The following is a 12,053-nucleotide window of genomic DNA, read 5'->3' on the forward strand; positions in this document are numbered from 1 at the left end:
GCCTTAAAATAAGGGAAAAGTGGCGTTAGTATGTTTTTTACAGTCCTTCAATGTTCCTTTCGACAAAGTATGATAAATGGATACTTCAGGCAAAATCGAGCTTGCATGTGTTATTCACACCTCTGTCTTCAACTACATCAATTCATGCGTACCTATCCCATCTTTAATTGAAATTCCTTGGGAGTCGGTGGGCTAAATTCGGAGATTCGATTGGCTCCAAATCCACCTAATAACCTGTTTTGTAAACTGGTGTGTTTCTTTCAAAATGACGTGCAATTATCAAAGAAGTTCTTTCCATGCCCTTTTAGCTACTCTCTTGTTTAAATTTATTAAATGTTTATTCATTAGTGGATGACATAGAAGCAATTCTGGGTTTTAAAGTCAACACTAGCTATTTATAATACGGACTCGTCATTTATATCATTCCCTAAATCTAAGTTGCTCAACAGTTGCATACTTCAAACCTTTACCTTCTGTAGCTCAGAAATATTTAAACCGGTTCTTCATTAGCATGGTATAAGCCTCTTATATTCTGGAACTGTCTATGCTCAACCACTCGGATGCTTTTCACATAATGTTCTGAGTGTTTTTTACTTGGGATTAATCAAAAGTATTTTTACAAGTGAAAATCCCGCTTGGTGATTGGTTTTTAACGCACCAATGTACACTTAGGATCGACAGAAGCCGATGCGAAAGTTTAGACTCGGGAGAGAATTAGTGTAGCGGAAATTCCGAGGCTAAAATTTCTAGTATTCGTTGATACGATGGCATAAGACCTATTATTTTTCAGACAAATCACGTACCAGAAATGGGCTTTGAGCACGCAGAGCACCGCTTTGCAAAGAGCTCAGAGTAGCAGTTAGCGCAGTAAATTTTGTCATCCTTGGACGTGAATTTCTGACCCGCAAGTTGGTTACCGCAATTGGCACAGAGGAAGCATTCTTTGTGCCACGGCTGTCCCTTATACGTGATACCACCCTTATTTATGACCTGAAACCGCAACAAGATAACAGCCTGACTATGGAAGTTAAGGTCAGTCTGTAACCCAAAGCAGATGGTATTGGAGCATGGAAACTGCAGTCTACAAGGGTATCACTTCTTCGCATAAGCAATTACTTTCAAGCTCAATGAGCTTCTTTTCAATTCCTTCCAATCTATGTTTCGTTGTGGCAAAACTTTAATATTCGTTACATTTTGCAGAGCTATCATAGTTGAAAGCTTTAGGTCACTCGTTTCTGCAAAATATTATTGGGAAAAACATCGGTTTTATCCGCAAAGAAAACTGGTGATTCGCCGTGTAACGGGCAAACGGGTATTCAGATGACGTAACTGTGGGGTTCTGATTCGTTGCTATAAACAGCCTAGTTTGATGGATTTCAAGGGCAGCTGAAAATGTTTCTCTAGTGTTCAGTCAAGACACTAACAACAAAACTAAAGTAAACACTGCCAATCAGAGTAAGTCAACCAAGAAGTATTGATGACAGTCCATCAAAAATATCTTTTGCTAGGCGGCAGCGTTGATGGACGCTCTGTAGTGCAACATTTACATTGAATGATTAAGTAGCCACTGACACCTAATCTTCCTTTATTTTACCCTACTTACGTATGATACATTTTTGCACCAAGCAACTAGTAATAAGGTTCCCAAATACTTATTTCGACAAAGTATTGCATTCCCAAATTTTGGACATTATTACTGTCTTGTGATAGTTGGAAATCGAAAATGTTTCAGTTCGGATAAAATGCTCACATATAATTTCAAGTGCAAATTTACTTATTGTCAGCTGTAATTATACTTTTCCTTCCCTAATTAATTATTCCAAGGCACCAACTGAAATTTCACGATCTTTCTGAAAAATTAGGGGTCTCCTTTTCTATATAGCAAGATCGTAGACCGGACAAGTGGTTTAACAATTTGGTTATGATTTTTACATTCTTTTTACCTTCGCAGGAATGTTACCGTGGAAATACTCAAAAGGGTTTAAATGATTATCCGCCTCATTCCGCATTAGTCCTCCTTTATCATTAATAGTTCTGAAGTCCTTTTAAAAAAGGCAAATTGACTACAAAACCTACGCTCCTCTTGCTGGGAATTCTGCACCGCTTGTTACGCAATCGGTCTTAACATTCACTAGGCAACAGCTAAAGTTGTGCTGGTGGAGAGAGGGAAGAGAATGGGGTGGGGGATGATTCCGAATTACGGAACATGGGTGGGAATGGTAGTAAGTTAATGGCACTGATGTCTTGCTTACCGCCTCGCACTTGGCACACTTTTGCGCGAACTTGTCCTCATAGCACTGCACGCAGATGATGTCATTGCCGCGGGGGATGAAACTCTTCGCACCGATAGGTTGGTGACACTCGGCGCAGAGGAAGCACTCCTCGTGCCATGCGCCCCCCTTGTACTCGTACTTCCTCATTGCCGCCTTGAAGGTCTTCCCGCAGCCGTCGCAACGCGCAGCGAACTTCTCGTCAAAACAATCAGGGCAGAATATTGCCTCTTCCTTCGTCGCGAAGGGTCGGTCGGCCAGCGAGGTCTTGCACTCCATGCACACGAAACAGGCTTCGTGCCAGTGGCGGTCTTGGAAGGAGAGGTCCTAAGCGTGTAAAAGCCAAAAACCCCTTAGCCTAAGGACGACACACTTTTCATCAAAGTATTTTGTCCTCATCTGTTCTCTGTTTCATTTGCTGTTCTGTCTATTTCGCATTACCTATTTCTTTTTTTATTTTAATGGGATTTTCTATTTCGTGAGCTGACTGAAATCTTCATTTGAGACCTCATTTTTCAAAATATATCAAGGTTTATGTTCAATAAGAGTTTTATAATTTTACAAGAATTTCAGTTTTAATAATTATAAATCGAATTTGACAATTAGGTTCGGCAATTACTTCCCACCAGGTGTCAAAAGGCACAACTTCACTTTGTTCCTTCCTGTGAATTCTAGATCCTTTTTGTTTCTTTGTTCATTTGATCAAAACTACTAATTTAAGCACCTTAGGCAGTCTCTGACCCTAATAATTACACTTTGTAACGGGGTGGTCCTTTTCACATTCACAAATTGTCACTATTACTTACATTAGACTTTATAAAAATTTGCCAAATGATTCTCTCGGAATAGCTTATTTCTCTGGCTTGATCCAATGCCTTGCATGAACCTACTGAATTAGTGTCTGAACATTTATTAACCTCATGCATTAGTCAGTTTGAATGCCGAAACACCATGAAGAGCTAGTTCTTACTAAACAAAGGTGAACTTTATCACAAACTTACCCCACTGTCAGTCACGTACACTCTACAATTAAGAGGTGTAAGTTAAGTCAGAGGCCACCCAATGCATCGTGGACATTAACCGTTTGGTATGGAGCTAGTATTTTCCTTGCTTCGCCAGAGATTTCTTTGGAACACTTTTAGGGCCTTGCTATTTTTGTGACGAGCTGACGCAATCTATGGCTTCGCATTTTGTACTTGTATTCTCTTCATAAAAACTGATGCGGACCATCCAATACATGCAAGTGGGGACGATGGAGGGCAAATGTTACACATCCATTGTCATTGCGCGAGACCACCCTGACAGTAAAAATCATAGTTTACGTGAAACTCTTAAAGCCTCAAAACATATAGAGATCTTACAAAAAACTTTTTATTCAAACGGACCTTAATGATCTGAAGTCGAGTTTCAGCGCAAATGTTATCAAGCTGATAAAATAGTGGCGTGATGCAAAGATGTTATCAAGGCGGCATGCATTGCGCCATAAGTAGTCCGCACAGTAATCTGTACACTGGTTGTGCTCCCCGAGAGAAATATATTTTTAGCACCCTGGGAGAGTAAATGCATAAGTTTACGGTAAAAAAAACTGTTATCACTGTTTCAATTATCTATCTTCACATTCAAATGCACTTTCTCTGTCATCAGGGCGTCTTTGTCTTCAATCCGAGTTTATTGATAAACTAAAATAGCTAAGCTTTTCATTCCATTCCCTTGTACCTTTTCAGCTGTAAAATTTTGAACTTAGTCTCATATCGTTATTTTGAATAATGGCAAATTTCCCAATTCAGAGTGCTAAAATGCTTCAAATGTGGTTCGCAAAGGCTCTCGTTGTGAGCACCGCCTACATAACTGTATTGTGTCATGAATTGACCATAACTTTTTACCTTTTTCCAGAGACATGATTTCTGGTTTGCCAAAATACACGTTTACGAGGTCTACCTCTTACCCTAAAAAAGTAAAGGCTTATGAAGGGTATATTAGTCACTCTTGGTAAGATTTATAGTAATACTTCAGTGATACGATGTATACTGTGTGTCACTGGAGTGAGCGATTGCTTTGCTGTTGCACAAAAACTGATCCACCACTGAAGATAAAATGTGTCTAGAATTCCCCTTATTATTAATGATCTTCGTAGTAGTTACAGTGAATTTAAACGCATTTTACTGTTGTGCACAAAACAAGGGCTAAGAAGGTTTTAGAATCGTACCTTTGAAGCGGAGGTTATCCTCTCGCCACAGGCGGCACATGTGTTGGTGAAGTTGGCGTCGTAGCAGTCGATGCAGTAGGGTTTCTCCGAATTCAGGATGTATCGCTGGCCCACCAGGGACTTTTCGCATTTTGTGCACTGAAAATTCTCACCAGATTCCGCTCCAGTCATTTTGGTCTTGGTCGTACTAGAACGTAGAAAGATAATTACAAGATGCCACATTCAATGCCGTCTCTTTATTCCACTTTATGTCCATGTATATACTCGCGTAAATTCAAGCCGTAAATTCTAGTATTCTCACCTACATTTTTGTGCACAGAACCAGAGCAGTGCCAAGTATTCAATTGAAATAAAACATTTAACCGAGAAATGTGTTTTCCATATTTTTACTACCTAGATTGACTCTAATATAGTTCGAATGATTAAGATTCGTCTGATTCCGTACCGTACACAAATGTGACTAGCATTTAAAGCCAGTTACAATTCAAATGGACCCGTAACAACCAAAAACTGAATCGCCATTATCATCTATTTTGAATAGAATTTCATCTCATTCAAATACTTTTAATGGGTGGTTGCACAACTTAAGGTTAGTAAACCCTTAAAATCTACTCGAGATTCTCTTGTTCTTTAACAGTACGATTTGGCTTCATGAATCTGGAATTTGTGCGATTGACAGAACATTCATTCAAGTCCGTCAAACCACAGACCTAAAACTTGGATTTTTATAAGTACGTAAACACTTCCATAAAAGTTTAACCAATAGGTTGCGATTCGCACAAAATCTACCTGTCTTTGGCCATACTTCTACTAACCTAGCAAAAATTATAAATTGATATTGCAACAAAAAACACCGACCTCTAATTCAGTAGTGCGTGTTTTTTGTATTCAGACACGTCTTGTTAACTAACAATTTGACCGGAACACAAGGTAGCTGATGGCAAAACTCAATTCCCGAGCCTTGATGAGAGGTGATACTTCGGGCTTCCATTTCTACCATTTTATCCACGGCGAGGCAGCCATTGCAAAAGTACTATGTCTACATTCCTATTCTACTGAATATTATTGAGTTTTATATTGAATGACAAGTACATTGCCATACATCAGAGACAGTCCAGAATTCGCGCCAGATCAGACCATTTAGGTGAATTTTTCTGTGACTTGGGAAATTCGGTGCATTTTCACAGTTTCTGAATCGGAGCGTGGCCCTTAATAAAACTACGAATTATTTGGTTTCTTACTGTTAAATTTCTTTTTGGTACTGAAAGTGTGACCCATCCTATTTAAACATTTCGGCCCCCAAAATATGCATAAGGTTCTGCGGAACACATCAAATTCAATTTCTTAGTACATTGCTCTAGCAAAAACACGTAACACTCAATGCTGTTGCATACGAGTGCATTCAAATCTGAGTTGGTGCCACTTCCAAGCCTCCACTTTTTTGGGGGCGGGTGTTCGGAAACTATGTGAACGTGCTATAATCTCACCACAATAACAATTCATGTGCAAGAGATTAAATTATTTCGTGCAAATGTAATACAGAAACGAAGTTAACGATAAATGAGGCAAACTTACAAGAGGTAAGGCGATTAATGCAGCCACTTAATCCTACGCAATTATGCCTCGGCGAATGGAGAATTCACGAGATGACGGTATCGTGCCTTTTCAAAACAACGATGTCAACAGAGCTGGCGGATCCCGGTGTTAAACTGACCCACAGCGGGTGATGTGCGTGAACGATCGCCTTTCTCTCGTCCTCTAACCTCTTCCCCACCGCCCCGGAGGGGGCAGTCATGCATGCACGCAGGCACGCACGCACTCACGTGTACGCACACACTACCACCACAGACGCATCAGGGTCGCCTGTCTGTCCCACTGAACACGCCTGTCTGTCTGACTGTCCGACCCTCTGCTAGCCCGGCAGTGTTTGCCAGTGAAGCCTTTTGCGTGAAGGCCCAAAAGCTTGTCTTTTCTAGTCTCTGTCCCAACAATACGCAACCGCTCTTGTACTAATTTTTCATTTGTAAATAAGGCAACAGAAACCATACGCATTCCCCGTCGGTCTGAGATTCTTGCAAACTGTATTCAGTGAAGAGTTAGTTTTTTCACGTTTTAGACATAAATAAATCTAGATAATAGAACCAGATCTTACGACTCGTGCATTCACTTTATGAGTTATAAGGTTGCACCATTACAAGCAATATTTCAAGTTTTATGCAGAAATATTATGCAGCGGTTAATCGAAGATGGCAAATATTCTAGATTTATCCTGCTAAGCTCCAAAAATGGGAGCCCCAACTTTTATTAGCATTTTTCAGCCATGTGTATAAGATGTGTAGCTGAGGTATGGTTTACTGCTATTCCGTCACTGCAATGTGATGGAGGACTGCCTACAATGTCAGCAAAACAAGTGCACTTATCACCCTTCACTACCTTTGTGATTGTGACAAAGTGGCCATTAAAGACAATCATCACAACTATTGGGTACGCAAACTGGGTTAGCTTTTGCTTCTTTTAGTTACTTTATTTTATCATATAATAGAACTCATTCAATTCCATATATTACACATTGCGCAACCCGTATAAACAAAGTCGTTCAACCAGATTTCAAATGAGCTGCTGCGAAATAAACAACACACGTGTTTTTATCAGCAGGTAGCGTGATCAAGCCAACGCGCACGTCGCTCCAAAGTCAATGTTTAGACCATCACTAGCCCATTACCTCACTTTCACCGACTTAACTGGTTCACTCACGACCAGTAGTCCATTGCAAGTCAAATAACAAAATAGGGAGCAGTTTATAGGAACAGGATTTCGGTACTTCTTGTTTCAAGTTCCATAATGTGGTATTGCGAGAAAACTTGACGTAACTGATATTTCCCCTGGTCAAGCACAAATGCGTGCACTTTTCGGTCATAGACTGGGGGATTTTCCAGCATCAATCAACTTCCCAGCTTTTAGTGTCGAGATAGGATAGTCAGGCGCCGATTTCTATGAACACTGGGGATTTCGAGATGCGCATGATTAAAAAGGTATTTGATGCAGATTGTCGTTATGGTGAAGATATTCTTACGCCAGGTCACTAGCCAGTCTTTTTGAGCATTTTATTTGCGCACTCTAGGGGTGCCAGTGAATTTTTGGGTAGTTAACCACGAGTTCTAAAGGGTAAATTCGGTTAACTACAATGCCTCGAATTACGTGGCATTCAAACGTACCGCGGGTGGAACAGTAACCTAAAAAATCACAGAAAGGAATACGCACAAGATATAACCAAAATAGACTATGTCATTCAGTTATGAAATTGAATGTCATGGAAATGTTCACGAAATTTAATTTGGTTGGCTATGTGTCTTATGCAATTTTTCTCGAAAGCCTTGCCGTGAAGTAATAAAGAAACTTTTATATTCCATTACCCATTATCTTGTGCATTGACATGCATTATACAATGTAACTAGTTTACTGGGAATGCCTTTGCAATGTATGCCCGTATGCCTTCTGCAAACGCACCATCAAAAAGGCGATCAACGAATACCTGAATCCATTATTCCCACTAAATTGCTCCACATAAACCAAGCATGAATTATTATCCCCTTCCTTATTTTCGGTCTCATGGCATTGAATGCTTTGAATACTATTTTATTTGTTTAGAACTTTTTTCAGCTTTTACCACCCAAATTTCTGTATGTAATATTTTGATGCTGCTTTAATATTTACAGCATTTGCTATAAATATAATGTGCAGGAATTACTGAAAAGGTTTAGCAAAAAGAGGTTAGTGACGAAAATCGTAAATTGCAGAACATCCTAAGATTAAAAGGAAAGTATGGGGCGTTTCTGCTTCCATTCCCACAAATTGGCGCTTCCACCTCCATAATATTGCATTGTTAGACGGGTCCCTTTTTATTGCCTAACTGTGTGGCAGTTAAACTAATGGGCTTCCTCAGTGCACCTACCTATCGCTTTGCATACTCCCTGTTACCCTCAACGTTTCTTTTACACGGGAAATTTCGTTCGCTAAGAGCATGTAAAAAATAAACAGATCAGAGTTTTTATGATCTCTAACAGAGCCATGTGACCTAATTTTGCATTCGCTTCTTAAGTTGAATAATTTTTAGTAACCAATGTAACAGCACAACCAGAATCCTTGTAGCATATATCAAGTGTCATTTATTTTCATCCGAACTTTTACCTTTATTTCTTTTTATCAGTATAACTTCTCTGCTAGAAAGTTATTGGATGCATGAAAATGCGTAATGATCCAATTCTGAAGATAAATAAGGCCGGACTTGCATCTATCTTTACCGTGTAATTTTTAGCAAAATCTGCGCCGCCGCGACACAAGTGATTTATTTGCATGCCTCTGGTAACCAGTTCTCGAGTGAGGATTACAACGAATTTGTAACTTCAAGAATCGCAGATCAGCCCAAAATTTTACAAAGGATGTTTGCTTGAACATGAAATACTTCTAGTACTATCCCCTGTCCCCAAACACTATTAGACCCATTTATTTGTTAACGCCCAAATTAGCCTTCGATGAAGTTGTGTGTCGACTTCACAAACATCCTGTCACGACACCTCGATCTTTGAAGAATTTATTATTACCGTTTTGTTTTTTTAAAGATCCTTTTATTGCAAATGCACAAGCGATTTCAACAGCGGTGTTATTTCAGCTGTGCTAATGTCCGAAAAATGACCTCAAACAGTCGATCAAGTCCGCATCTCGTTTTGTAGACAAAAACAAATGTTATGGTGAAGCTTCAAGCATAATTCAAATAAATACTGGAATTTTTTTTATGATAATGGACGCTTGGGGTTCTAACAGGAGTAATTATATTTCATCTGAAGTCTCAAGCCGTCATTTTTCGACAAATAAATGCTCTCACCTTGCCTCTAGCGCTTAATTGGCGGTGTTCATTCAACAACGCAACTCACTAACCCAATCACTGTAATTTTGAGCAAACGCCACATTCATACCATTCTATCCTGTTGAGTAGCAAAAAAGCCCCATTTCCTGTTGACGGTTTAAAACTACACCAATAATTACTTTTAAAAGAACCAAATTTTTTGTCGTACATTGTAATCAAAACACATAAAGCACATCAATGAAGGACTCTCGATACTTCGATATTTTGTTGAAACTGATAGGCGGTGAGACTAAGTGTGTATATGGGTACTTAACTGAGAATCGCCCTAGGCCTTACACATACATTCGGGCTAAATTGCGGGAGTATGCGCTGCCAATGGTGTCTCATATTCAAATACCACGTCTGAACTAGAAATAAAGGAAGAGGAATGGTTCACTCTTCCCTAAGTACTATCTTTATAGCAAAAATTGCGCCTTGTGCTGATAAGCGGCGCAATCTTACAGCGCGTTAATCTCAACGTCAAAATAGTTTTTATTACTTTTTAATTTAGGCAAAGCAATTTTAAAATCAGATGTCCAGTATTCAAATGCAACATACCTATACCCGCTCGTGACGCTGACTTCGATCAATGGATATTTCTGCCAAAAAGGCTACTTTCACGTCCGAGTTTTGCGTCACTTATGAGATCACTGCCTCTCCTTTAAGCGGATCTCCCTTATTGGACGAGTGGAGCATGTTTGATAACTCGTGTGAGCCAATCAGCGCTCGAAAGGGCAGCGTCTGGTGAACATCTCGTTGCTGCTACGTCAGTTATGGTGGCAGCCAGGTAGAACGGGTTCACATGAAATCGCTCACTTAGCCAAAAAACCTAGATCATTTTATCACTTACTTTGAGTCTACTGCTGTCCGAACCCAGAAGCCTCTTAAAGCAAGGGTGTATTAAAACAACTGAAGGAATATCAAATTAAGCCCCATCGTCATCATTAACACATAAGCTAATTGAAGTGCACTTTACTAAAGACATTTGAAGAGTGACTTCTGTACAGAGTCTATTTTCAGGGCCTTTAATTAATACACTGAATGGGTATAGTTACCATTTCCGTTTAACCTATGCAAATATACTTGAAGTAAAACCGGACCCAAATTATTTGTCAAGGCATACCAATAGTCATTTGTACTTCCACTTAATAAAGTAAATCAAATGTGACCACCATATTGCTGTCTTACAAATAAAGGTAGGGTACAGACGTCGCAGCTCGGTGTTCAGGCAACCGTGAGTGCGTGGTTCAACTTACATAATCACTGAAAATGGGATGATTTTGCTACATTTTTTCGGGTTTGTTAAAAAACAAGGAGAATCACGGTCAGCATTCCTATAATTTACTCTTAAATGTCTGAACAAAAGCATTTACTGATTATTAAAATAACAAAATAACCGAGCCTGCTTTTTGTATGTTGGTCAACTAATTCAATGGTGGATCCGTGGTATTCGAATCTAGACCAACAAATGAGATTTGATGGACTTTCACGCGACTAGAATGTTCATTTTTTTCAGGTATACATAGTCGAACGAAATCATGAGATTTGAACTTTGTTAAATTTAATTCAAAATTCTGACTTATACATCGTCCTCCCCATATCCCTCCATTCCTTCAGTTAGATCCATTTAACAAGTAGAGGATTAATGCCACCAATTTTTGAGCAAATTGCCACAGTATTTAAGCATGGAGCAAGGCATAAACACCTAATCTCTTTTTATCGACTTTTTGAGAAGATACCAAAAACGTACCCCTATGTGATTACCAATTTAATGTTTACAAGTGATGGTCTGAGTATCTGGAATCTCGATAACTTTTGTAAGGACGTATTAACTTTTAACAGACCATAGTAATTATTATTTTATTATTTGCTAATGGTTTTTAGCAAAATCAAGAGTGTTTATGCATTGGAATTTGCTTTAAATGGATCGCAAAAAATACTAAGGGTTACCGTCACTTCCTCGGAAGAAGCACTCCAAAATGCTTTAAAAATGAACTAAATCCTCGGAATTACTTAATTCCGCCTTTAGAAACCGACTTTTTAACTCATTTTGGTTTCAAGTCAGGTTTTGCACGTCGAGAACGCGTTTAAACATACAGGGTTGAGCACATTGAGACAGAAATAGGGACAGTCCCACATGTTGGCGTGGGAGCGTATGCCCAAAAAAGTCCATTGAATGTATTGTTTCAGCATTGTTTAGAATGTTTGTATTCTGTCATTGAGACCTATATATAAACTACATCTACTGGAAAGTGACAATTACGTCGCGTTTTGTAAATGACTCTTTGACAAACACTTGGTATAAATTTAAAGCTTTCGTTCCTCCTATTTTACTTTCAGCAGGTTACACTTTTTACGCAGCTGAAGATCCAGATATCGGTAAAGCGCTACTTTTCTAAGGTGTCCATTTGACCATATTCTTAACAAAGTTAGCTACATCAAATTGAGTTGTGCATTTGGTCTAGTATTAGGGGGATACTTATAAGCATCATATGGTACTTATTTGCCATCTCAGTGCACCGGTTCCCAGGAATTCATCACGTAGAACACTCGCACAATTTCATGGCTCCGACACTTGCGTCTGCACGGATTCTCATGGACGGGAAAATGGGATGTCTTATGATGCTGCATCTTCCCAAATGTTAGGCTCAAATAAGCCGCCGTAGAAATCTTG

General features: G+C 39.3%; 2 protein-coding genes across 2 annotated transcripts; both read right to left on the reverse strand. All coding sequences in view use genetic code 11, as the record gives it.

Moving 5' to 3' along the window:
- Positions 1 to 795: 795 nt before the first annotated feature.
- On the reverse strand, positions 796 to 4,647 carry EGR_04801 (Four and a half LIM domains-containing protein; the record flags this gene model as incomplete). The annotated part of the gene is made up of 3 exons (XM_024494050.1): positions 796 to 990; positions 2,253 to 2,597; positions 4,477 to 4,647. The coding sequence occupies 3 exons, from the start codon at positions 4,645 to 4,647 to the stop codon at positions 796 to 798; spliced, it is 711 nt and encodes a 236-aa protein (XP_024351615.1).
- Positions 4,648 to 5,173: 526 nt separating this feature from the next.
- EGR_04802 (hypothetical protein) lies at positions 5,174 to 10,748 on the reverse strand (the record flags this gene model as incomplete). The annotated part of the gene is made up of 5 exons (XM_024494051.1): positions 5,174 to 5,291; positions 8,009 to 8,107; positions 8,144 to 8,198; positions 10,435 to 10,523; positions 10,636 to 10,748. The coding sequence occupies 5 exons, from the start codon at positions 10,746 to 10,748 to the stop codon at positions 5,174 to 5,176; spliced, it is 474 nt and encodes a 157-aa protein (XP_024351616.1).
- Positions 10,749 to 12,053: the final 1,305 nt, after the last annotated feature.

Source organism: Echinococcus granulosus, assembly GCF_000524195.1.
Source record: "Echinococcus granulosus chromosome Unknown EG_S00031, whole genome shotgun sequence".
Lineage (NCBI taxonomy): Eukaryota > Metazoa > Platyhelminthes > Cestoda > Cyclophyllidea > Taeniidae > Echinococcus > Echinococcus granulosus.